The sequence below is a fragment of the Pagrus major genome, chromosome 1, assembly GCF_040436345.1.
Source record: "Pagrus major chromosome 1, Pma_NU_1.0".
In the NCBI taxonomy this organism is placed as follows: Eukaryota; Metazoa; Chordata; class Actinopteri; order Spariformes; family Sparidae; genus Pagrus; species Pagrus major.
The window spans coordinates 20541661-20568893 of NC_133215.1; the positions used below are offsets into that span (position 1 = coordinate 20541661).

Consider the following 27233-nt stretch of genomic DNA (forward strand, 5'->3'; position numbering starts at 1 on the left):
CCCCCTGAGCAAGAACTTTGGCACACAACAGCGATATGATAGCATATGAACGGTTAAATTGTGCATGCGTGAAGGCAGTGGTAAGGATGTTTACTCTGTGTGTGCAAATGCGTGGTTGGATCGAAAAACTCCAGTTTTGCAACACTGTTGATTCCAGATGGCCCGATGAGCCCTTTATCCACGTGTTGATCCTTTTTATTGTGAATATAATGATTTTTTTTAAATAAAACTTACAAAAAGTGAGTTTTTTTTTATGTATTTAAAATATGCATGTAATCTCAAACATTCTGTTTTACTGAGAGTTACACACATAAGCACAAAAATATAACATTTTGTAGGGCATCTTTGTTCATTTGTCATCTGATCAAAATATCAATCTTAACGCAACTCTTAAAAATATCTATTGATAGGCAAAACAAGACATGAACACATCAAGATAGACACAGAAGTCTCAACTTTTATTGGAACTGTGGTTTTACAAATACACACAGACACACATATAAATAGGAACCTACACTCTTAGAAATAAAAGTCCTAATTGAACCATATAGGGTTCTTCTGCTTGTCCCCGTAGGAGACCCCTTTTTGGTTCCTGGTAGAACCTTATACAAACGTTTCACCTGGAACCCTTCCAGCGGATTCTTCCTAGAACCCAACATAACTGAGAAGAGAAATAGACCTGAAAATGACCTGCAGACAGTCGACATCTTAACTGCATCTTAACAGTTTTTATGTCACAGACATGAAGACAATACACACAACAGTTGATGGCCATTTTTTTCCCTTGTTGTACTGAACCCTCAGTCTTACAAAGAACCCTGGACGAACCCTTTAAAAACCACAAATGGCTCTGGGTAGAACCAGGAAGAACCTCTCTCTCTTGGAACCCTTTTTTCTAAGAGTGGATTTGCATACATACAGATATACATACGTATCCTTGCCTTTAATAAAGAGTACATTCACATATAATTACCAAACTAAACATTTTTTGCTGTTGCTGTATATATGTCAAATTAAAACAACTGGGTAAAATCCTTTAAAGTATTAATTCTGCAGAGCAATGTCCCTCATGACTTACATACTGTTATAAATGACAGAATCAGGTTGTTAATACTGATGTATTCATGTATAAGCTTGTCAAGGTTAGGCTAGTTTTGAGGAATGTAGCAAAGCAGAGAGGGTAAATCTCTCATTTGTGAAACTGCAAACAATTAATTGACATCTGAAACGAAGGGTAACAACATAACTACATGCTGCTTTTTTCTCAAAGCAAGTCAAACCAAGTCAAAAATGTCAGAAACTGATTAAAGCTTGACAAATGTGTTCTACTTTATCAGCTTATTACAACGAATATATATAAACACATGCTTTCATTAAATATGAATCTGAAATGTAACTAGTTGTTAAAACTGTCAGATAATTGCAGTGGAATAAAAGAAAAAACCCAAAACATCTCAAGTTTTTGAAAATGATTTATTTTTGTCTGATGGAATGACACTGAAAAGACGCTGGTATGCATCAACACTTATTAACACTGTGTGAACACATTTCAGATCATTGAGTCTCTTAAGCCTTTTGCCCCTCTGCTTCCTCTTCAATTTGAGCCTCTGGTTTGCTGGCGGGCTGTTCTGCACAGAGCTCCTTGGTAGGGTCCATCATGAAAGGTGGAGGCATCTTTAGACACTCCATCCGGGCCTTGAACTCCTCCATCACAGTCTGGTCTACCTCTCTCCTTCTGCTCAGCAGGTAGAAGTCTGTTGTATTATATTTTGGGGACTCTATATCAAGGCTCACTAGCACACAGTCTGGACAGGATGTTTGGTAGAAGGTGCCATTATAGCTAATGAATGGATCCGGAAAGTTAAAGCTGTGGCCTTCCAGTGACAAGTTGCGATGGTGGTACTGGCATGTATCACCAGCATTGTCGACCTGGGTGTATGAGGAATTGCGTAAATAAACAACTACACTGTCCCTTTTTTTTACATGGTCCGCTGCTGTCTTGTCTTTCATACTGGCTGCAACGAAAGCCCATCTTCCCTCCAAATGATGAGGATCCAATTGATCAACAGGTCGGACAGAGTCTTCACAGGCCGGAGGAGCTGAATGGCTCACAGACACCAAGCAGAGGAGAGCGATGGAAGTTGCAGCAAAAAACATTTTGTCTTGTTTGAAGGCAGTTGCTGGGATACCTCTGTCAGTCACACTGATGAGCCGAATGGAGAATGTGGCTGATGAAGAAGTCTGGCCGGTTTTATAGCTGTTTTAGAAACTTCCAGTGCCACAATGTTGAAAGAACCCAGAGGTCGGAGTCCCTTTTCTCAGAAATACAAGGTCAAATTTGCTTTGATGATTTGAAATTAATTTGTCTGTAATCAGCAATGACCTGTCTGAGACTCTGCTCTGACAATGAAGGACTTCACTGAATTAGCACACACAAGCTAACATATATCTGTATACTACAGTCATATAAACTCTTATATTGTACATGTATAAAGTTAGTGCTAAAGATGTTTACTCTCTGTCGTACTGTGTGCAAATGCGTGGTTGGATCAGACATCTGCAGTTTTGCAACACTGTTGATTCTAGAGGGCAGAGTCCTTTATCCACCTGATGATTAACTAAAATGAGTTTGGGCTGTTTCAACTTCAAAATGAAGGTTCAGGTGATGCTTTAAAAATTTAAGTTTTCTTTGTTTCTGTGAAACCAAATTTTAAGTTAACTGAACTTAAGAAATTATGCTCATTTTCAGGTTCATTGTTGGTTTTGGGTTATTACTTCAATAGGTTTACATGCTTTAATCTTTAAAGCCCCCCTCCCGAATACCCAGTCTGCTCTGATTGGTCAGCTCACACACGTCTGACCCAGCACCACTAAACAACAATAGACCAGCTGTGCTCAATTAATTCTTTTTTTTTTTTTTTTTTTATACTTTATTTTTAAGTGCAAAGTTTCACTGTTTTACAAAAGCATAATGAACATACAATCCAAACAAACCAGAACATTCAGGTCACCGAGGGGGATGTCTCAGGAAAATAAATAATTAAATACACACTCAACAATACTGTATCATGTAGTGTAGGGCCACGGAAGTCCGTAGATGAGAAGTTAGAAGGGGAAAAGGGGGCACTCAATTAATTCTTACATCCCAAACTAGCTGTAGAGAAATTATCCAAATGTATGTCATGGTGACGTAGTGTGATGTCACAAACTCACAAAATTAAAGGCGGGACTGCTGACGAGGCGTTTCAGGAGCAGTGTTTTCTGTAGGAGAGAGGAGCTTCTGTTGGTGCGGACTTTGTTCTTTATAAATTTAAGAGATCTTTTACATACACAAGAACCTTGAAAGAAGCATATTAGGTCTCCTTTAACACTTCACACATGTGTATATGCCCACCTGCTCTATATTGTATTGTATGTTCATGTTAAAAGGCAAAATACAGTTATGAACTCTAAAGGAAAGCTTCCATCGTGTGTTCTCTTATATTGAAATGCAGTAACCCCCACTTTTGTCACACTGCTGTGAGGTTTGTCTTGTCTTGGGTTTTTGTCTCGTTACTTCCTGTTTTATTTTGAAATCTAACTCTCCTCTCGTTTCAGGTCACTTGCCCTTCCTCATGTGTCACCGGTCTGATTGTCTCACCTGATCCCTGATCGTTTCCACCTGTTCCCCATTACCCTCATGTGTTTAAAGTCGGCGTCTTCCCTTTGTCTTGTGCCAAAGTGTTTCGTCCTAGTCCGTGCACCCAAGCCCTTAATCATAGTCATAGTCAGTTTTGCCAAGAGAATTTATTCGCCACGTAAGTTGTTTTCTGCTTCCTCTTTAAGAGTGATTTTTTTGTTTGATAATATTTTCTAGTTTAGGGTTTGTTTTGTATTTTTGTTGTAACTGCTTTCTGTCCTCCCGTTTTCGGAGTGATTTTGTGTTAGATAGTGTTAGATAGTTGTAGAGCCTCCTGTTTTGGTGAGCCGTTTTCTTTTGTCCCTTTTATATTAGATTTGGTTTTCCTCCTTCGGGAGCGTTTTGAGTTATTATCTAGCCTTTTGTTTTCCTCCTTGAGAGAGTTTTTGATTTCTAGTCTAGTCTTCTGTTTTCCTTGTTTCTAGTGTTCATTGTCCCTCCCGTTTATGAGTGTTTTCCCTCCTTTTGGAAGTTTTGTTCTTCCGCGATATTCTAGCCAGGCCTCAGAGATGGCAAGTGTTTCATAGCATATTCATTTGTCACTCTTCAAAGAAGGAGCCGAACTCAATAAAGAGTGCTTATAAGTGATATCCTCTGCATCTGAGTCCTCATTTTCATCCAGGCCTGACAACTTTAAAGTGATCATATACCAATAAACTGATCAATGCTGATACTGTTTACTAATAGATAAAGGAGTGATAACACAGTACATGCTTTGAATTCCTGAGATACAGTTATGCAGTGTTCTAAGCAGACCGGATGGCATACAGGAAATGAAAGAACGCTCATTACAGCCATAAGAGACTTGACTCTGACTTGCACCTCAGAGACTCTAGACTTGACTTGGACTTGCAAAAAAAGACTTGTGAACATCTCTGATAGACAGTGATAGGTCCCCAGTCCCCCTATTGCCAGTGTTGTAGGCTATCTATCTTGAAGTAGCAGATTCCTAAGGGTGTTTAACAAAAATCAGGTAACAGTGGTTATCATTTAAATAGGGTTAGGGTTAAATTGCAGTTTACCAAACCGCTATCATCCCAGTACAACTTCTGAATATTTAAAGAATATATTCCGTGAAGGAAAGGTAAAACCACCAAAGTAGTGGTTTTGTTGCCTTTGATTAACAGTGAATCCACAACCTTACCACAGGTAAGAGAGAGAGCCAACAAGCAAACATCCAGTGTAAACAATCAAAAGTCAGAGTACCTGTTGTCAATGTTGTTTCACAATCACACCACAAGGTGAAAGATGTACTCTGCTCTCCGCTATTTCCAGAATTGTGAAACCTAACTTTCCTGAAACAACTATAAAACCAGAAAATGACCCATATAACACATTTAAGAGCAGCCTGCACACATCACGGTAGAGTGCAAATTATGATTTCAACAAATGCAGATATGCTTCTTGTGTGTGCCATCGCTCTCCTCGGCTTGATGTCCGTGAGCCTTTCAGCCCCTCTGGCCTGTGAAGATTTGATCCGGCCTCTGGATCAACTGGATCCTCGTCATTTGGAGGGCAGATGGGCTATGGTTGCAGGCAGTCTGAGCCAACTCCCATTAATGGAGCGATTAAGAAGTAGAGAAAGTGCCACCGCTAGCTTCTCCAGCAACACCAGTGAAACCAACATCTCCTTCCGTCGCAGCATGCGTAGAGATGACAAGTGCCACTACGCATCCTACAACATCTCTCTGGAAGGCAGCAGCTTCACCTTTGACAACCGCAGCGTCAACACAACCTTCACGCATACATCTTGTCGTGACTGTATACTGCTGAGCTTTGATGTCGAATCGGGGAAGAGGCAGCACTTCTACCTGTTCAGCAGGAGGAGGCAGCTGGAGCAGGAGGAGATCGAGGAGTTCACGGATCAGGTGGCATGTCTGAAGATGCCTCCACCTGCTGTGATGGATCCTAGCAAAGAGCTTTGTCCAGAAGAAACAAACGGGAATCCATCAGCTCAAACGGAGGAGAAAACAGAGGGACAGAGGAGCTGAAAGACATTGAGAAGATGTTTGAAAAATTGTATGTCAAATTGATTTACCTTGTAGCTTTACCTTAACTACTCTTTAGTATATCGATATCGATATTTTGTATATCAAGGCCAAGACAAGCCCAAGTCACTGAGGGGTTGAGACCAAGTCAAGACCAAGATCAGCACAAGTCACGCAACATGCACACCCAAGGCATTCCTAAAAATGATCTGAGCCACATAAAAACATTCACAGTGTGGCAAATTTGTTTTGTTTTCTATGAGCAAACAGATATATACAGTTATTTTCAAGGCTTCAGTCACATGTCTATTTGAATGTTGCCACTAATTTTGCTTCATATTTTACACCATTTTTTTGTGCAAGTTGCGAAGATATACTTTCAGATGTAAAGCAGCGACTGGATTCACTTTATTTTTGTCTTTTATTCGCTGAGATGTTTTCATCACATAAACTACCTGAAACACCATGAGAAAATGTCCTCAGACAACTTTCATTCAGAGACTACCAAATCAAAGCATTTTTATTTTTATCAACCCTGGTTATCAGCTGACATGTATTTCTGTAAATTTGCAGTTTATAACATTACTCCAGTGCAAACACAACATTGTAAAAGAAAAACAAAAAAAATACAGAATTGTATTTGACCGCAGGTACATAAAGGGAGAGCCCACCAGTGTTAAAATGAAATAGTCCTTAAATCATCCCCTCATTTCACAATCACAGTATCCTCAGATGGAATAGAGGACTTTGCTGTTTGGCACTGGCAGTATTGCGAAACTCTAACACAAATATAAAACCGGCTGGGTTTTCAGTTTGATGCTACAGTGCAACTGAGAGTTGATGCTTGCAGACGATACAACATATAGTACTTCATAATCTGAAGCCATGTTTGCTGTGTGTGCCATCGCTCTCCTCTGCTTGGTGTCTCTGAGCCATTCAGCTCCTCTGGCCTGTGAAGACTTGGTCAGGCCTGTGGATCAACTGGATCCTGCTCATTTGGAGGGCACATGGACTTTAGTTGCAGGTGGTATGAGCAGTCCTGAATATAGGGAGAAATTCAAAACTAGAGACTCTGCCAGCATTAGCTTTGTCAACGGAACCACCTTCACACGCGTCTTTGGATCCAATGACAGTTGTCAATATCTGAACTCCAACATCACACTCGAAGGCAGCAGCTTCGACTTCGCTCAGTATAACGTCACTGTGACCTTCCTCCATACATCCTGTCAAGACTGTATTTTGCTGCGTTTTGACAACATGGCAAAGGAAGTCCAGCGTGTGTACCTGTTCAGCAGGAAGAGGGAGGTGGAGCAAAAAGAGATGGACGAGTTCACGGCTCAGACGCAGTGTTTGAACCTTCTTCCACCTGTTGTGAAGGATCCTACAAAACCGATCTGTCCAGGAAAGATGTCCAACGATGCAGAGGCTCAACCCGACGCGAAAACAGAGTAACAACAGGCCTAACAGACTGTGGCACATGGTCGTATGGGTTAAATAAATTGCAAATGAATTATTAATGGATGCTTTGTGCAAACAGTAAAATGTGCTATTGTTTGCTGATAGCTCATTTTTTCCAAGAAATGTAATCGTTCAAATTTATCTTTTTGAAAACAGTGTTATATTTGGCATGTAATTTGGAGCAACCTTCAAGATGCAGTCTAATAAAAATGCATTGTATCAATCATTCATTTATTTATGTTTTATTCATTTATGTTTTGACTTGGTGACAGAATTTCTACATCATTCCTTGCACACACACTATAAAACTAGAGACAGACAGAGAAAATATTTAAAACCACTGATTTGAACTTATGTTTATTTACATTGTAAATGTGTGTCTCTATATTTATAAAAAATGTATTCATTTTAGTTGGATTTGCAAAATGATTTTTAAGAAGGACATCATTCATTTTTTGCATTTTGTTTATCGTATTTCAACATTTTTTACACAGATTACATTAAGATGTAACCACTGGAGGATTACTTTGATCAGTCATTCAGGCCACTCATATTCAACAATCAGAATCAGATCCACTTTATTCCTCATTGGATCACAATGGAAAGTTTTCTTTAGAAAAAGGAAGGATGTTGGCTTACTTCATCAGGCACACTCGCGTCGAGCAAGGATGCCATTAAAAAGCCTTCATTTGTTGGGACGTCTCAGAGTTAAAAAATCACAGAGAAAAAATGCTGACTGGTTTCAACCCACACTGGGTCTTCCTCAAGGTGTGACTGGAAAGAAGGATCAAACGACAAAGGGCCGTGATTCCTTAAATAGCAAATCACATAATGCATATGTCACAGGTAAAATGTATGAAACACGTAATGCATAATCACAGTGGTAGCTGTATCATAAAATAAAAATAGAAATTCATCAGTACATCAAACGATGAGAGGATGAAGCCAGTTTACAGAAAAGGTCTGAAGTCTATTTCGTCATGTAGACCTGAAAGTTTTCTTTGACATGGCTCACAAGCAAAGACACACGTTGCACGTGAAGTTCAGTACCTGTGTTCCTGCCAGAATACCCCGCAAGGTTTTCATCTATATTCTCTTAAAATCCAAGTGGCTTAAAGAGTCATAAAAGTTATAAACTGGCAGATTAAATGGTAAAGCTTTTTACATTTTTTGCATGATGTACAGTAAATGCAAACGTAAACTGTTGTCTCACTTTCCTTTTATTTTTTTAATGTATCGCTTGAGCGAGAGATTAGAATTGACCGCTGGAAAAGGTCACAGTTCAAGTAGCACGTTCCATCCTTGATAGAAAATGTTTGTATGTTACTATGTACTGTCATACCGATTAACTAAACCTCGGTCTCACTTTCCTTATATTTAAAGAATATATTCCGTGAAGGAAAGGTAAAACCACCAAAGTAGTGGTTTTGTTGCCTTTGATTAACAGTGAATCCACAACCTTACCACAGGTAAGAGAGAGAGCCAACAAGCAAACATCCAGTGTAAACAATCAAAAGTCAGAGTACTCAAAAAAATGTTGTTTCACAATCACACCACAAGGTGAAAGATGGACTCTGCTCTCCGCTATTTCCAGAATTGTGAAACCTAACTTTCCTGAAACAACTATAAAACCAGAAAATGACCCATATAACACATTTAAGAGCAGCCTGCACACATCACGGTAGAGTGCAATGTCAATTATGATTTCAACAAATGCAGATATGCTTCTTGTGTGTGCCATCGCTCTCCTCGGCTTGATGTCCGTGAGCCTTTCAGCCCCTCTGGCCTGTGAAGATTTGATCCGGCCTCTGGATCAACTGGATCCTCGTCATTTGGAGGGCAGATGGGCTATGGTTGCAGGCAGTCTGAGCCACCTCCCATTCATGGAGCGATTAAGAAGTAGAGAAAGTGCCACCGCTAGCTTCTCCAGCAACACCAGTGAAACCAACATCTCCTTCCGTCGCAGCATGCGTAGAGATGACAAGTGCCACTACGCATCCTACAACATCTCTCTGGAAGGCAGCAGCTTCACCTTTGACAACGGCAGCGTCAACACAACCTTCACGCATACATCTTGTCGTGACTGTATTCTGCTGAGCTTTGATATCGAATCAGGGAAGAGGCAGCACTTCTACCTGTTCAGCAGGAGGAGGCAGCTGGAGCAGGAGGAGATCGAGGAGTTCACGGCTCAGGTGGAGTGTCTGAAGATGCCTCCACCTGATGTGAAGGATCCTAGCAAAGAGCTTTGTCCAGAAGAAACGGCTGGGAATCCATCAGCTCAAACGGAGGAGAAAACAGAGGGACAGAGGAGCTGAAAGACATTGAGAAGATGTTTGAGACATTGTATGTCAAATTGATTTACCTTGTAGCTTTACCTTAACTACTCTGTAAGTAGGATCAAATTGGTCTTTAAGATACAACCTTTTAAGAAGAGTTTGAACTTCTTTGAAACATTAAAGAGACTAAAGAGAAAATGTATATCCCTGACTAGAAAAACAGACACAATTTATTGCGCAAAATACTGATAATATACAGGACATGCGATTGTAGGATCGGGTCATCAGCATGTGAAGTTCAGAGCCTGTGTTGCTGCCAGAATACCCCGCAAGGTTTTCATCTATATTCTCTTAAAATCCAAGTGGCTTAAGGAGTCCTAACAGTTATAAACTGGCAGATTTAATGTCAAAACTTTTTAAATTTTTTGCATGATTTACAGTAAATGCAAACGTAAACTGTTGTCTCACTTTCCTTTTATTTTTTTAATGTATCGCTTGAGTGAGAGATTAGAATTGACCGCTGGAAAAGGTCACAGTTCAAGTAGCACGTTCCATCCTTGATAGAAAATGTTTGTATGTTACTATGTACTGTCATACCGATTAACTAAACCTCGGTCTCTGAAATTTTGTTGTTGTCAAAGTCTTTTATTCCAGTACAAACACAACATTTTTGGTTGAGGTTTTACTTTAAACCTCAAGAAAACGAGAAACCTCAGAACAGTTTACTGCATTTTCTCCACACTGTCTGACTAAAAGTGAACTCAACAACAACAACAAAATGACACGTACAAAAAAAAGTAGAGCCCTAGTGCAAATATGAGTCACAGTATTGTCTTATTTCACAATAAAAGAATCCACAGGTGTTTCGGGGTCTCTGCTCTCTGGTGTTTCCACTATTATGAAACTGAAGGTTGATTATAAAACCTGACAAGCCTCTTTAGCAGCATCCTATTCTGCTACTGAGTCGAGATGTACACTCGTATGATTTCAGCACACAGAAACCTGTTTGCCGTGTGCACCGTCGCTGTCTTCTGTCTGGCGTCTGTGAGCCTTTCAGCCCCTCTGGCCTGTGAAGACTTGACCCGACCTTTGGATCGACTGGTCCCCCGTCATTTGGAGGGCAGGTGGGCTTTGGTTGCAGGCAGTCTGAGCGATCCTACACAACTGGAGTTCTTCAAACGTAGAGACAGCTCCAGCGTTAACTTCTCCAATACAAGTGCCGCCTCCAACATTCTCTACACACCCAGCGTCCATTTTGGCGGGAAGTGCCACTTGCAGTCCTTCAATGTCTCACTGGAAGGCAGCATTCTCACCTTCGATGTGCGAGATCGGGTGAACCTCACTGTGACCTTCCTCAATAGGTCCTGTAAAGACTGTGTGCTGATGCGCTTTGACAACGAGTCAAAGGAACTCAAGCGTTTGTTCCTGTTCAGCAGGAGAAGGGAGGTAGAGCAGAGGGAGATGGAGGAGTTCACGGCTCAGGCGGAGTGTCTGAACATGCCTCCACCTGTCGTGATGGATCCTAACAAGGAGCTTTGTTTCGAGCAGAGCACCAGCCAATCAGCACCTGCTCCGCCCGAGACGGAACAACGCTGAGGAGACACTGTAGTCCATGATTGTTCATGATATTGGGCTACATGTATATACTGTATATGTGTAATTTTTCAAGTGGAAAATGTGTCTTAATTTCAGAATAAGACTCAATTATTGGCTGAGTATCTGCACAAACCTCCCATGACACATTTAAGACAATGCCTGTCTGCAGTGTTGGATGGTCCATATTCTTGTATAATATCTGTATTCATTGTCGAATTGAGCCATTAAAATTCTTAATTGAAAGTTATTTGTTTCAGAAAAATTCATGTAACAGTTCATATACAATTGATTGTGGTATTTTCATCTCAATCACCAGAATAAAAAGCTCCTGCAGATACTGTATGTTGACACCTTACGTTTCATTATGTTCTCTTTTCAATTTGATGTTTTGACACTGTGGTTTAGTTAGGTTTGGGCACAAAAAGCACTTGATTACTGTAGGGTTAGGGAAAAGATCATGTTCTGCCTTACCTGATTCTGGTACCACAAACACGGCTGGAAATCGTCCCTCACCAGGCGGTCGCACCACCACTACCCCCTCCTCCTGCAGACTTGAAGTTCTGCTCATATTAAACACATGTAATCTAAACGTGATATGACACCTAACATGCTATGTATAAGCGTGCATTTTATTATGGACTGGCCTGAAACTTTCCATACCTCTATCCTGCATTTGAAGAAAAGTCACTAAAGAGGAACCTTAGCAAGTTATCATTGCACTTCCATAAAGTTGGGGGACTTGCTAGAGACAGATTTTCTCAAACTTGTTAAAGCTTCCTCCAGGCGGTCGTCCTCCTCCTGACTTTGACGTGTAAACTCACTGAAGTGCCCCTTTTATGTAGTATGATAGACAAACTGGAGGAAAGTTTTTTTCTTTTCGCTGATTTCTTTCTTTAATAAATGTCTACCACCACAATACACAACAATGAATGTGTTTTCTTCAATATGCTAATTATTAATGAGGTGTTTGAAATAAAAAAATGTACATACATTAAATCCACTCTTCTCCAATGTCTTTGTTTCAGCTCATTTTCAACATTCCTTCTACCTTAGGAATTACAGACATACTTGCCAACCCTCCGGGATTATTTATTATTTATTTATTTTTATTATTGCTCTCTCCCAGCTTCCTTTTGGGGTCACAATTCTCCCGTACTCCTGATTTATGACAAATCTTCACACCTTTTTCCCCTTTTAGCAACCATAACCTGTTTCTGGCACCGCACTGCAACATGTAGTGCTGTTGTGCCTTGTCCCTCTCAGTGCGTGAGAGACAGACTACCTGGAGCAAAGAATTCCCGTTTTTCTGGGTTGTCGTACAATCTGCCACGTCGATTTTTCTGTCAATTACCATCGAGAGGCTGGAACACATGAGGCAGTGGCGTGCAAAGATTCTCTAAGGGGCACGGGGCCAAAAATGAATGAATGAATGAAAACTGATTAATATTACTTTATGGCAGAGTTTTATGCAAGTTCATGCCATAGGAGTGAATTATTCTGCATTGTTCTCTAAGTAAAATGTAAATTAATTAACAATGCTGTTTTATCGTACTTTTAAAAAAAAAATCCCCAGTATAAACTCCTTGCAGCTTCCCAAATGTGAATATTAGCTGGATTTGTGTTTTTCTATGATAATGAACTGATTATCTTCATATGTTTTGGACTGTGGGTCAGTAATTTGAAGATGCCACCCTACACTAAATTTGTCTTTTTCGACAACTGACAAAGAAAATAATTGTTGTATTTCTAAACCTGATGAGTCAGAACTAAACTTTATTGCTTGTTGCTTTGTGTGTATCCCTCTTTGGCCCCAGGCAAGTCGTCCAAAGTCCAAGTTAGTCAAAAGCAAACATCCATCGTTTCTAAACTTCTTTCGTTGCACAATATCAGAATGTTCTGTCCAGCTGGATAGTATCCTGATGCAAGTTGTACTAAAAAATCAGCTCTAGTCTTGATGAGGCATCAAAACAAATAAAGAGGAGGAATCATCACAGACTCATTATGATCTCAACATACAGAGAAATGTTTGCTGTGTTTTCTGTTACTCTCCTGTGCCTTTTGTCTCTGAGCCATTCAGCTCATCTGGCCTGTGAAGAATTGATCCGGCCTTTGGATCTTCATCACTGGGTGGGCAGATGGGCTTTAGTTGTAGACAGTCTTAACCTCCTGCAACCTCTGAAGGCCCTGAGACTGAGAGACAGCATCACCATGTACTGTACTTCTCAAACTCCAGTGAATCTTCCAACTTCTCTTACACCCTCTAGCGCTTTGGCGATGAATGCCAGAAAGGACCTAGAAAGATAATCCTGGCAAAAAAAAAAAAAAATTCTACTCAGCTCAAGTCAAAAACAGAGGAGAGAAAACAATTTATATCAGAAGAAGAAAGAAAAAAATGGCTTCGCTTGCCACTCAGAACAATTCTCTAAAAAAAAAAAAGGCTTTGTCTGAACCTAAACCCTTTCAGCACCTCTAAGGCTCTCTGATCAACATTAATGTGTTTGATCAAACAAACAAAATTTGCATTTTTGTTTTGTTTTATATGGAATATTTCATTGTTGGGACCAGTTGCCAGGCGACCATCTGAGACTCCAGAAAGTTATTTCCATAAAGCATCAAACTGTTGTTTTTGTTGTTATTATAATGTTTTCATCCCATACACATCCCCACTCATCAATATTTTTCTTTAATGCATCAGATTTTAGTAATCAAATAATAATATGTATCTTATCTTTAAAAAAACATCCTCCAAAGTCTGAACTCTTGCCACATTTTCTTCCACAGAGGGAGAAACAGAAAGTCCTTAAATGTCATTAACAGAATCAGAGTCTATTACCTGAAGCAACATGCATCTGCTCCATTTTTCAAATTAGACAAAAGAGAGAAGAGAAGAGAGAGAAAATATTTTAAAAATGATATAACCCAGAACAACATTTCAAGCGGGAGAAAACCACAAAACAAACAAACAATAATCAAACTTTCCTTTCATTGCCTAATAATGGTATCCACATACAGATAAGGGATCGTGAACCTACACTGTGTTGCAACACTGGACATTCTTGATGCAATCTGTACTATAAAACTGAGCCTCCACTCAGTTCCCCTCTCAATCACATAGAGCAACTGAGACCACAGATTGACAGGCAAAGACTAGATATCATTATGGTTTCATACATGTTTGCTGTGTTTTCCATCACTCTCCTCTGTTTGGTGTCTGCGAGCCAATCAGCTCCTCCAGTCTGTGAAAAACTGCTCCATCCTTTGAAACAACTGGATCCTCATCACTTGGTGGGCAGATGGGCTTTAGTCGCAGGCAGTCTCAACCACGCGCCATCCATGGAGGCCCTGAGACTGAGAGACAGCATCACCATGTACTTCTCCAACTCCAGTGAAGCTTCCAACTTCTCTTACACCCAAATCAACCGCTTCGCCGATCAATGCCAGTACCTGCCCTACAACATCTCAGTAGTAGGTAGCACCTTCACCTTTGATGTAGGGAATCGCTTCAACCTCACTGGATACTTCCTCTATACATCTTGTCCAGACTGTCTTGTGATGCAGTGGGCTGTGAAGTCAAGTAAGAGGGTGTCATTAGACTTGTACCTGCTGAGCAGGAGGAGGGAGGTGGAGCAGAACGAGATGGAGGAGTTCAGGGCTCAGCTGGAGTGTCATCAGCTGCCTACACCTGCTGTGATGGATCCTACCAAGGAGCTTTGTCCAGAACAACCCGAGAGCCAACCAACAGCAGCAGCTCAGAATGAGGAGACAACAGAGGGATTAAAGGCATGAGGGACTTTGGAACATGATATGTATTACAGTACAGTACAACCTGGTCTCATTCTCATCTGTGTACAAATAACACAGCTTTACACATTGCATGAATACGCTAAAGTCCAATCTCGCATACGGGTGATACACCAATCTGATGTCTGTTAACATCAGTGGAGAGCAGATCAAGATAAGTGTTATCAAGATAACAAACAAAAAAACACACACACATGGTCAAAGCTTTTAGGTTTAGGCAACAAAACTACTTGGTTAGTTTTGGGCAAAGATAATGTTGTGTACATGAGAAAACAGAGATAAAAGGGCCGGTGGTATTCACTGTTGCTCTAAGGATAGAAAACCTACATCAACCAGAATGCACTGCAGCACACCGATCAAATAAACACAACCAAGTCAACCATGACATTCCTGTGTCCGTTTGGCCCGTCCATCCCCACCCTTCACCCTGCGTCACCCTTTATACTCGCTCAACTGACACTTTTTATTTGTTCTATTTTTCCCCTAAACTTGTTAGGGAGGACTGGCATATCACCTGCACAACAGACTGGACTTGGCGTACTTACTGCACACATTTTGAAAGCCTAAAGTCAAGTTATGTGAAGCAAATTTGCTTTCTACAGATTCTCATTCCTTATTCCCCAAACTATCTTAAATCACAGGGCAATAAACACAATGAATGTTTTTCATCATTGAGAGATGTCGCCCTAAATAAAACTTTGGATGCTGCCAAAACAGTGTGGCAAGATGGGATTTATTTTGCTACAATGTGCTTTTTTCTGTTTAATGTCTGTGTTGTCATTTGGCAGACGTACATCTGATGTAATGCAGCAGACTGTTTGAATAATCAGTGACCTGCATGCTTGTATTTATTGGCTATTAACAGAGGACAGAGGCTGTTGTCTGTTGTAGTAATTGTAGAAACCTTTAAGACTTGATTTGACTACTTTTCAAATAAACAGATTTATTCATGACAATACTTTTCCTTTCTGAATATATTCACATTGAACTCCTGCCTGTAATTTACACCAAAATGCAAAATAATTCAAACGTTAAAATTCTAAGTAAAATCACACTGTTTATTTTTTCCCAGATATAAGAAGAGAAAATTAAAGCATGCTGTGATATAATCACTCATTTATCCCTCTGGTACATTCTTCATTCACTTGAATGGTGTAATAATTAATGTGTGTTGCTCACTAATTGGATTAGTACTATACATTTTCAAATCCACAACGGTTGGTTAAGCTTCGAGCACATGTTTGTGTGTTTGTGCATGCACACGTGCTCATTCTTGTGCACGTAGTAGTGACTGTTCCCTAATGTGAGCATGGCATGCAAATGTGGGCGTGCACAAGTGGTGTGCTGAGGGGCCTTAGTGTGCACAAGGGAGGAGATACAGCCAGCGAGGCTGTAGAGCTGCGAGCAAAGAGAATTATTTTGTGTTGATTGAGCATCAGTGACCTGAAACAAGACAAGTGTGCATTCTCAGAAATGTGTGTCTGTCATTTGGGGAGCATCTTCAAAGCATTTTGTTAACAGGTATGTGCAACTGTATGTTCTAGTATTCCTGATTTGCTTTTGTGGAGCTTGAAATTCTTGTACATTACACCTCCATTATATTTCAATCAGGCTAATAATTACAATAATAGGAAACAAGTCTGCGGAGAGCGGCTTTACTTGGTGTTACTTTCGCCACAATGACTAAAGCATATCAAAGTAAGCGACTGCAAAATGTGCAAAGAATGATGTCAGCAATCATTAGACAGAAACAGAACTAATTCTAATTACGGATGAAGTTGGTGGCATTTATTTAAATTCATTTGCATTTTGTCAAATGCCCTTAGATCTTAAAGTACCTTAGGACAATGCTGACCCCAAAAAAGGAGGGCAAGTTTATTTATAGGGCCTGTCGCAGATGTATTTTTAATGATGATCATGATTTTGCTGTTCTTTTGATAAAGCGAGCCCCCTTTGTAGATAATGAGCAAAACATAAGTCTGTTATGTAACAAGGTTTTAATCTGCAATCTCTTGCAACCTTACCTCTACCCAGAGAGAGTTGGAGAACCTCTAGTTCAATTCTGCCAGCTTTCTCCGAGCATCTTAGAAAATAAAATTAAACAGCATGTCATATTAGATATATAATGCCATTAGTTTGTTGAAGCAAATGTGAATAAGGGAAATATCTCATTAGGGCATGCCAGCGTTTACACTCGGGGTAGTCAGATTACCATGCCACAATATAAATGAGGGGATTGTTTTGCTATTGTATTAATCAATTTAAGCGTTCTTGTTTTCGGCAGGATTTTCAACAGAATCAGCAGGTGTGAGGGAATTTAAGCCGAGACTCTTACCAGAGTTTAAACCCTCACGACACTCACCTTCTCATTGTGACAAAAGACTCGTTTTCATGCTCCATTTCACACAAAAAATTCTCAGTCAATGAGTGACGTATTATGCTACTGTTATGAAAACTGCATGAGAGTGAGTCTATTGTACAACAGGGCTGGTAGAAGTTTACCCAAGTAATACAGTACCTGAATACAAACAGTATATAGTCTTCTCTGGTTATTTTCTGTGTCTGAAAAGTGCAGTATGCATACATTAAAATAATGAGCCGAAATTCAGTCACATTTAGACACAATGAAAAATTTGTGCCAACTTTTCCATTCACCCTCCCACTCATGCACCATGAGAAAACAGCCAGTCTGACAGCAGCCAGGGTACATTTCATAATGGGCACTGAATGAATGAGTCCACTCTAATAAGCCTTTTGTTCTGCATGTGTAGGACAAGAAATAAGTAGTTTGAACTGAAATTTTTACATACATGTTTTAAAAAATGTTGAAATGGTAGTATTACTGTGCCTACAGTACACAGTTTAACCAATGACAGTCCAGTGCCCAGCTGGTGAATGGTTCCCTTAACCAGCCATTGTTGATTGTAAATAGTCTGGCATAGCCCTCATGACTCACTGTTCCCTCACTGTTCTCATCCTAATTTACTCACATCAGGCCAGGTTGTTGTGCCGTGATGCCGACATGCTCTGCCATTATTTTTACTACAGTGTTCGCCATTCGTTCTGCCATGTAATGCTGTCAGTCCTTATTATTTCTACATTAAGGGGGAAATGCCACTATAACTATCTGAGTATCTATCTTTCGTATCTGTCCATCTGTCCCAATTAATCTAGACTCGTCATCCCCAGTGCTGTGATCTACATTCCCCTTAATGATCACAGTTTTGGAGTCCAGCCATGTTGACTTGGCAAGAGTCAGCCTGGATGGTGATGGGAGTTGCAGGCTGAACAGGAGATGACAGCAGGATTTTGTGTGTATTTGTGTGTATAAAAGAGAGGGCGAAGAGGGCAATAACATTGATACAGGGCAAGTTTGAAATAGAAAAGAGAAAAAGATATTAGAGGGGCTGGACTCCCCTTTAGCCCGTTTACCCTGCGGACAATCCGTATTGTTATTTCAGATTGTGTGTGTGAGTGTGTGTGTGGTGCTGAGCCATTCCCCTGCCTGTAAGCTGATTAAAGAAAGGTGTGCTCAGCAGAAAACTTTATACGTTGCACAGCGGAGCAGAGTAGCTGTTACCTTACTGCCAAAGCTGAGCTCAAAGTTATAAACAGACTTCCAGTCGCACAACAACACCAGCACTCAGTATCTGCTATTAAAAAGATAGCCTGTAATCCTGCACAAGCTACCATACGCAATTCTTTGTGCAAATGCAGTAGCTGATAAATTAAAATAAAAATACATTCATAAGGTGAGGGACTACCACGAGCCTGTAAATGGGATATAGTTTAAGACTGGTGCACTTTGCAAATGTCAGTTGTCTAAGCAAGATGAAAAACAATTGTTTGTATTATTTTTTATTTGTTTTTAACATTTCCTTTGAAATGCGAGTTCCTTTCTATTAGCTTTAGTGTCACAACACAGGTTGAATGAAGCGTAAGACGAAAATTGAAAACATAATACTTAGCATTTCAAAATGATTACACAATAAATGTCACAGTAAACACAGCATGATGATTCATTCTCTTGGTAATAGTATAGCAAGTAATTTAATCTGCGTTGTAATAATGGGATGTAAAATGGGTGGCCATGTTTGTTGTTGAACTCCGTTAATCACTCTGTTGTTCCCCTTTCCCCTCTGTGTTCCTCTGCTTTCACTCAGACTGACTGGCTGTTGGCCGAACATCCTGACTGCTCCAAACGGTTTTACATCAGCAGATTTGTCACCATGGCATCAGAGCCTGAGGCTTGGCAGGAAAAGGGTCCTGTCAACTCACTAGACGAGCGGGTCAATGAGTCCTGGGCGAGAGGTGAAGTGGGTGCAATCATGAGCCACGACTCCCCTCTGCAAGACAAAAAGGCACCAAGGGCAGAACCTGAAGAGGACATTGACATCCTGGAGCCTGGAGCTGAAGACGAAACTTTGGCAGATAACCAAACACTCTCAAGAACCAAAATAGCTGATGTTACTGAGTTGGAAAATCAGGAATCAACAAGAATTAGTGTTTGCACCCCCGGGGAGACAAAAGAGATTGTGACAGAATCAGAACAAGTTGCCCAACTATCAGAAGCACTACAGACTCATAGGGAATCTGAAGAGTCCGTTGATCTATGTGAGGATGTTTTACCGCCTCCTCCTGCCATCAGAGCTTTATCAACAGAAGAATGCTTTGAGACAGAGGGCTTTTCCGGTCTAGAGGGGGAGGTGGCTGAGTGGATCAGTGACGCTGAGATAATCTCAGACGCAACAGAAGGTCTCATGTCCCCTGACAGCCAGAATAGTCAAGAATGGCCACATGCACCTCCTCTCACCGAGCCATTAGATAGAGAGGATTCTTCACCTGAGGAGATGACAGGAGATAATATGACAAAAGAGGAGAATGTCACGCAGATGAACTTTTTACCAGATGGTAACAGTGAACCTGAAAATAATATGTCAGGGGCTGCAGCTTCTGTAATAAATTCAACTCATCACTCTCCCTATGACAGAAACAATTCAGATGATGAATATACTCTGTCCTCCCCTCCGTTTGCTGATGGAAGTGAGGAAGAAGAGGAAATGAGTAGTGATATTATGTCTTGTCAGCAGCAATGTTCTACACTGGATATCAGAAGCAAGCCTCTCCAACATTCATGTTCAGTTTGCATCGAACAAACCTCACATCCACCTTCAGTTCCCTCAGTCAAACAGAGGGAGGAGCTGTTGACCCAGAGTCAATGTGAACCTGCCCCCAGGGGAGCAAACCAGGAAGCTGCACAACAGGTGCTCGGCCAGGGCTCTCCACCTTTGTCGTCCGTTGCCATGGAGCTGTCCGATCAGGGCGGGGCAGCTTCTCAAGGCTCTGGTTGTGTTGTAGCTGTGAGAGAAAGGCACAGCCGGGAGGGGGGAAGGACAGAGGGAGAAAGCGAGCAAACAGGTGGAGAGGAAGGGCATATAGAGGGTGGACTTGAAAGGAACAAGGCACTTGAGCAGCAACAAGGCAGAGGACTGTTAAGGATTTCAAAAACAGTCCGAACACAAGAGCTTAAGACAGAAAGATACAGATTTGTGTCTTCTAAACACACCAGGATGGAGAGTGACTCGTATGATGACAGCCAGAGTGACAGTGGAGTTTCAGCGGACTTCTCCCCATGCAGCACTTTAGAGGGCAACACTACCATCTCTACAGGCACTCCAGCAGCTGCACTCAAAGAGACTCCCATTGAGAGGGAAATCCGACGAGCTATAGAGCGTGAGCACAGCCTGAGAAGGTCCAGAGGGCTACCGAATCCGCCTACCACACCAGAGTATGTAGAAATCCCTCTAAGGAAAACTGTTCTCTGCCAGTCGTTAACTGCTAATCCTGAAAAAAGTCAAAGCAAAGACAGGCAGTTTGCAGGCAAAAAGATGCAGCATGAGATCCACGAGGAGGTTCGGAGGGAACAAGATCTGGTCAAGCTTGGAAAAGTTCCAGGCATCTATGACAAAGGCACGGTACGTCAACTTAAAGAGAAGAAGCAGCTTTTTGAGGCCTTTCAGACACCCGATGACTTAATTTTGACCGCGTCAACAAGGAGTAAGGTGACGTCCTGGTCTTCTGCCAGTGACATTTCAACCCTCGAGAACCAGGAGGACATCTCATCAACCGTAGACGGCTCAAATGTTGGGAGGAGTCTTACACAGAGCCCAAATTCAGTGAAAGGAGGGGGTTCCACTTCTCTGACTCCCCGAGGACCAGGCTTCTCTGAGAGAACAGGCTGTCAGGTCATCATCCTGGAGAATAGTCTGAGTGTCCCAGGACAGAGGCGCTACCCTACCAAACCAGAAGCACAGCCCGTCACTGTAGTTGACTCTGGACGTCCAAACATCTCATCATCCAGGACAGGAGAACATGGTTGGATTAAGGGTAGAGAGCAGGAACAGGAGGAGGAAGGGGCAGAGGTGGCACCCAAGGAGAACCCCTTTTTCAAGCTGCGCTCCTCAACCAATGTAGTTAAAGTGGAGCAGGACATCCGGGAGGCTCAGGAGAGGGAGAAGGAGCTTCACAAGCAAAGGATTAGTCTGTATGGGGGCACGGAGGGTTCAAAAGGAGGGGGGATGGGAGGAGGGGGAGGACGAGGAAGGCCAGCCAGCATAGAAGGAAAGAGTCCAATGTTGTCTTCTACTTCACTAAATGGACTGGCTGTTCCTGACTCACCTGGTTCATCTTCCAGGGGGGTAACTGGACCCCCAGCAGGTTAGTGTATAGCACTGAGTGTTGGTCTAGGAATAAAAGTGTGTGAGGGGGGTGCAATTGATTCTGCTTGCACCCACAAGCACACACAGACAATGTGTTTGTGTGTGACTGCTTGTGTCTGGGTTTGTGTGTAATTTTTATATCTGTGGTGAGATGATGAAAACCCCCTGAAACAGCACAGTGAGCACATTATTTCATTTTTCTCATGGTCAGTGGAAAACCACAATCAGCTATCGAAACCAGTGTTATTGGTTATGAGCAATAATTTTGCACCGGAGACCATAAGCTGGCTGACAAGAAAATAAAATTCTGTAACTACACAATAAATAAAGTGCCTCGTCTGTCATATTAATTGCAAAAGTTGAGATGAGGAACAGTCATATCTCGACACTTTATTGTGTCAGCAAAGCAGCGTGATGGAAGAGTCCGATATTCATCGGAGGTCTAAATCCAGCGTTCAAAAAGTGCTTACAATGTGTTTTTAGTTCTTGTGGTGAGATTCATAGAAACTATTCACAACAAGCGCAAATGCGAAATACAGGGCTGCATGTACAGCCTGCTGAGAGGACGTGTATCTCTATGTCATTCCAACTTTGCTGCAATGGTACACATGTACTGTAGAGCAGTGATTCACTTGTACCTCAGCATATACTTCTGCAGTCACAGGGGGAATATGGAAAGATTGTGGACTTGCTCAACTAATGAAAATATAGATGTGTGTGTAGTATCCCACTGAGCAGGCAACGTCTGTGGACGTCCAAAACAGTTTGATATCATGTCCGTCTGGCCAGGCCATGATCTGGACGTCCACTGACAGCCAGAATTAGTCGATAAACGACAAATAAACGTCTATACAACGTCCAGAAAAGATGTATAAAAAACTTTCATTCTGGCTCCCCAGAGGACATCTTTTAGACGTCTTGGATGTCCATAAATGACGTCTAAAAGACGTGATCTAGACCACTTTTTGCTCACTGGGATATTACAATTTTGATTCAACAAAGACATTTCCATGTTCAGCTGTAACGCCTGAACATTATTTCAACTTAGGGAGTGTGTGAAAGTTACTGTAGCAAGTTACCAGCGAGCAAGTAATCAGATACATTTTGAAATAGCTCAAAGTAATGAATAAGCAGGTGAAATAACTAAAGGTATTGGATTGGTATTGGATGGACAATGGAAAAAAGAAAGGATCAACATTTACGATAACCAAAAGTAATGGAAAATAGTTAAAATAGCGAAACAGTTCAAAAATAGCTTGCTGAAAGAAGGCCAAAAGGAACAGCTAAAATAGGCTAGGTAGCGGAAAGTATTCTACATTTTGAAATGGACGGGCCTAGCTAAAAGTAATGGATAGGCTAAACAGTTGAAATGGTTAACTTAAAGGATCGGATAAACAGTTAGCTAAAAGTAGGCTAATAGGTAAATGGTTGAAATAGCTGAAAATAAAGATTATATTTTAAAATAGATAGCTGAAAGTAGCCTAATGGATAAAGAGTCAAAATAGTTAGCCAAAAAGGATAAACACTTTAAATAGCAAAGGAGTAATGAAGTAAGTAGCCTAGTAGCCTCATGGATTCTTGAAGGCTAATTAAAAGTAATCAATAAACAGCTGAAATAGGCTAGTATCATTGAAATAGCAAAAAGCACCAGATAAACAGTAGATTTAGCTGAAAGCACTAACAGTTGAAATGGCTAAAAGTAATGGATAAACATGTAATTAGCTGAAAATTAGGCTTTGATGAATGAATCGTTGAAATGGCTTGCTGAAAGTGTCGTATAACAACTAAAACTGTTCGATGAATGGCGAAAAAAATAATAGTAAGCATTGATTATCAGCTGAAGCTAAAAATAATGAATACATACCTTCCAAGTGAAGGCATGAATGCAATATTGGGCAAACAGTCCTAAAATTACATGGTAGGAAGCAATATCAGCTTTTCTATAATCGTCTCAAATAGCATTGAGCAATAGCAATAGATTGTCGGTGTCGATAAAGTTATTTGAATACTTCAGTAGGGCAGTGCTGTGAGGGTAGGCTACATCAGACAAAAGAGGTTAGGAACTACAGGTGTACAGTATGTTTGAGTGTATGTTTGTGTGTGTTGGCAGGGAGGGTTGCCAATGTGTTTTTGTTACGTGTATGAATGAAAATGTGACCAACAACTGTGTGGCAAACTGACCAGGGTGTGCCACTCTGCACCTGAATGACAATGACTGTTGGGAAATGATCAAGCAATCGTGTGTCATAGACTATGAGTCATAAAACCTTTTTCATATCCTTTCATTTCTGGTGCCTACTTTTTTGTTTCTATTTCATGTTCATGTTCAATCAAGTACATTTCTTCTCCCTAATTCCCTCTGCATTGCTGTCTGTCTCCAATCATTTCTCTCTGCTGCTTCACCGTGTTCACTTCTAATTTGATTCAACGAGGCTTCATTGCTCACAGTGTGGAGCAAAAACAAAAGCACAGGGATAGTTTTTTTTGCCTCATTTCTGCCCTGCTCTTGCTCATCCTGCCCTCAGCCACTTTTTTGTTCTTTCTGTCTCTTGCAGCACGCCAGTCGGTTGGCAAGTTCGGCTTGTGGCCCCCGGCCCAGGCTGAAGAGGAGAAGATTAACCGTCCAGAGGTGAGTCAGCGATCCCCGTCGCCCTATTGCAATGAAGTTGAGCGATTACAATTCCCTTCATACTAACTGCTTGCTAAATTTGACCATGGGAAAAAAACACCAGGCCTTTTAGTGACATTATTAAGTATTTTTTGCTTGATAAATTAACACACTGACCCTACGTACACTCTACACTGGCTATAGAACATGAAAATGTAAGCAAATCACCTTCCTGAGTCTCCCTCGAATGCAGCTAACAAGATATCAGGTTCCACAATCATAAAACTTCTTTAACTGAGAGTTTACATGAATTGCAATGTTGCTTTGGGGGTTCAATTAGTCTCTCAGCAGCATGAATATGAACGCATGTTTCAAAGTGCACTAGATTGTAAAGGGTCCAATGAAGAAAGGCTGTTGGGAGGATGTCAGCATCTCTTTTGCACCAAATATGGGCCACAAACATCTGATAACACACCGAACACACAGTAAGGAGCTTATCTTTACAGATAAGGGAAGAAGGCAAACAGCCCTGAGACAGAGCGGGAGGGAAGGACTGTAGAGTGGGGTTGTGTGTGTGGGCAGGAGTGTGTGTGTGTGTGCAGTCAATAGCGGAGAAAGAGGAAAGTCAATTCAGAATCCCACTGATTTCCGTTACCTGCCTTGTGGGTCTTGCATCTCTTTGAAACTGTGGTATCTCTGATTAGAGTTGAGTGTTGCTCCGTGGCTTTAGCTCCTTAATTCAGTTTGGCATTGATATGCCGGGTTTCAGTTGCACGGCTCAGTTTGACGTTAGCATTAGTAACGTTTTGCTTTCTCTCCTCTCACTCCCTCACGCTCCCTCTCTCTGGTTATCTGCTCTCTGCACAGACCTGGTTCCTGATTACAGTTAAAGAATAAATGGAGGATTGCGGGAGAAATTGGTCTCAGTTGTTGACTTAGTCATACTGAACATGGCCCCAGATCACAGTCGCATTAACCTCCCTCTGACTAACAGAGCTAATGATGCTCATCCAGAGAGATGTCTTTTTTATCTTTTTCCTCCTTTTTCCTGTGATGGCTTATTGGTCTACTACTCTCACACGTCTGATGTCTGTCTTCCTGTTTCTTTTACATTGCAGTCACCACTCACTGCTGCTTATTCCCATCTTTTCACCCAGGTCCTCCACAGTCCCCGGACCCCCAGACAGAAGACCCCTCTGGTACAACGCTGGGAGTCAGGCCTTGTCAACGGACACAATGAGGAAGACGACTGATGCGATGTCGAGGTGTTCAACTGAAGGAGGGCAGAAGAGGCTCACCCAGACCTATAGTTTTTAAAATGGAGGGCTGAAAGACTGTGATAAAAAAAAAAAGGAGAACGGTATGAGAAAAGTGGGCACAGACTAGAGGAGAGAGCGGTGACAAAGAGGAGGAAAGAGAGAATGTGAAGTGAGAAAGAGGTCAGGGATTGAGGCTACAAAGGGGGTCAGGAGGATTGGGAGCAAGGAAAAGGATTGGTGGTGGACTAAAAAACCCTGAAGAGTCCTTCAGCAGGGAGCAGAGAAAACGGAGGAGGAGGGCTACCTATTAGTGGGTAAGCACTTGGCCTGCGTCTTGGGCTGGAAAACTCTGAGACTAATGAATGTAAAAAGGCAAAAACTAATAATAATGATAATAATACTGCACTGAAAAGAATGTACATTTATGAAGAATGCCATGTCAAACTTAATAATGACCTATTATTTGTTGATGAAAATAGATTTGTACAGTATCTGACCGTGAAAAGTCATCACCATTTTTATGCCTTTACAGACTTACTACACTGAGTTAAAGTTTATTACACCTGTACAATCAACTGCAATCCTACACAATAGCCATGCAATAAATCCCACCCTTGCATAGCTCAGTCTGTTCAGTTTTTATTGACACTGTCAACTGTGTGGTCATTTCAGAGGCTGTGGTGCGGTTGCATCGACTGCATTAAACTGAAACTTGTCTCTTATATTGACTCCATTTACATATATAGAGGGACATAAAGTTAGAAAACACCTCTCAGCATAGTGGATTCCAGTGCAGCACCAATACTCATTATAGCTGCCCAGAAGAATTCATCTCATCGTTACTTAAAGGATAAGTTCACCCAAAAATTCAGTCATTATCTACTGACCGCCTTGCCTATGGAAAGTTCACAAGACATTTCTGGAGCTTCACAGGAAAACAGAGTCGCAGCATTCTCCTAAACAACTGAAGTAGATGGGGACTTGAAAATTAAAAAAAACAACAGAATTAAATACATAAAATGGCTCCATACAGCCCGTCCACTGTAATCCAAGTCTCCATAATCTTAAAAAGGGCTTAAAAAAACGTCTCTTCATCGGCATGAGGTTGAGTAGATACTGATTGAATTTTTATTTTTCAGTGAACTTTAATCCTTTAATGACATTGTTGAAGTGTTTCTAATTAACTGGCAACTCAGTCTATACAGTCTTAATCCAAGAATAGCTTCTTCTTCTGTTATTTTCATGCATCACAACTGAAAGTTGGATTATAGTGCCAAAAGCACCATTTTAAAAAGTGCAAAGTTACAGGACACATATATTTTTATGTTGGAAAGTCACTTTTCAAAAATAATACATCTACAGAGCTTGTGGAAAGGTGCAGAATGAAAGTTATTTTTTCCTTATCATTATTATGATTGTGAATTAGTAATTGTCGGGTCCAAAATGATTGTTTTGTTTATCTCTGTGTAGGAATTCTGACAGTTTTACCACAGTCTTATCACAATTAGTCACAATCTTAAGTGATAGCTGCTCTATTGTTAAACATTGTTCTAATTTATTCTTTGCTTTTGGATCTGACTGAGGCAGACATAATATACAATTCTGTGATGCAGTCAGTGTTTTTCCACAAACTCATGTACCACAGTGGAGCCAGTCAGTCCACTTTCTCTTTGTCTCCATCGGGGCCTGACCTGTTAGCACAGACACTATGTTTTTGCATCAACATAACGCCACATATCCTCCATCAATTATCTGCTTTCTGTTTTTGTCTTTATTTGGATCCACCAGACTCTCAGTGGTCAAAGAGTCATGTGTCGCCATGGATGCAGCTCTGCACTAGAAAGAAACA

At 41.1% G+C, this 27233-nt stretch overlaps 6 protein-coding genes across 7 annotated transcripts; all 6 read left to right on the forward strand.

Moving 5' to 3' along the window:
• Positions 1-5015: 5015 nt before the first annotated feature.
• Positions 5016-7351, forward strand: LOC140998374 (uncharacterized). Its single transcript, XM_073468647.1, has one exon. It carries the CDS (start codon positions 5056-5058, stop codon positions 5668-5670), a length of 615 nt encoding a protein of 204 aa, XP_073324748.1. The 5' UTR covers positions 5016-5055; the 3' UTR covers positions 5671-7351.
• LOC140998397 (uncharacterized) lies at positions 5705-7351 on the forward strand. Its single transcript, XM_073468684.1, has one exon. The coding sequence runs from the start codon at positions 6553-6555 to the stop codon at positions 7117-7119; it is 567 nt and encodes a 188-aa protein (XP_073324785.1). The 5' UTR covers positions 5705-6552; the 3' UTR covers positions 7120-7351.
• A 1465-nt stretch (positions 7352-8816) lies between these two features.
• On the forward strand, positions 8817-10026 carry LOC140998390 (uncharacterized). Its single transcript, XM_073468672.1, has one exon. The coding sequence runs from the start codon at positions 8817-8819 to the stop codon at positions 9438-9440; it is 624 nt and encodes a 207-aa protein (XP_073324773.1). The 3' UTR covers positions 9441-10026.
• Positions 10027-10369: 343 nt separating this feature from the next.
• Positions 10370-11339, forward strand: LOC140998383 (uncharacterized). Its single transcript, XM_073468659.1, has one exon. The coding sequence runs from the start codon at positions 10371-10373 to the stop codon at positions 10995-10997; it is 627 nt and encodes a 208-aa protein (XP_073324760.1). The 5' UTR covers position 10370; the 3' UTR covers positions 10998-11339.
• A 2768-nt stretch (positions 11340-14107) lies between these two features.
• On the forward strand, positions 14108-15754 carry LOC140998420 (uncharacterized). The gene has a single exon (XM_073468717.1). The coding sequence runs from the start codon at positions 14157-14159 to the stop codon at positions 14781-14783; it is 627 nt and encodes a 208-aa protein (XP_073324818.1). The 5' UTR covers positions 14108-14156; the 3' UTR covers positions 14784-15754.
• A 151-nt stretch (positions 15755-15905) lies between these two features.
• Positions 15906-26005, forward strand: LOC140998408 (uncharacterized). 2 transcript variants are annotated; one of them, XM_073468703.1, is made up of 4 exons: positions 15906-16319; positions 18962-21515; positions 24073-24146; positions 25283-26005. In XM_073468703.1, exons 2-4 carry the CDS (start codon positions 19028-19030, stop codon positions 25376-25378), a joined length of 2658 nt encoding a protein of 885 aa, XP_073324804.1. In that variant the 5' UTR covers positions 15906-16319; positions 18962-19027; the 3' UTR covers positions 25379-26005. The 2 variants fall into 2 exon arrangements, with proteins under 2 accessions (XP_073324804.1, XP_073324796.1); XM_073468695.1 differs by lacking the exon at positions 15906-16319 and having other exon boundaries at positions 16333-21515.
• Positions 26006-27233: the final 1228 nt, after the last annotated feature.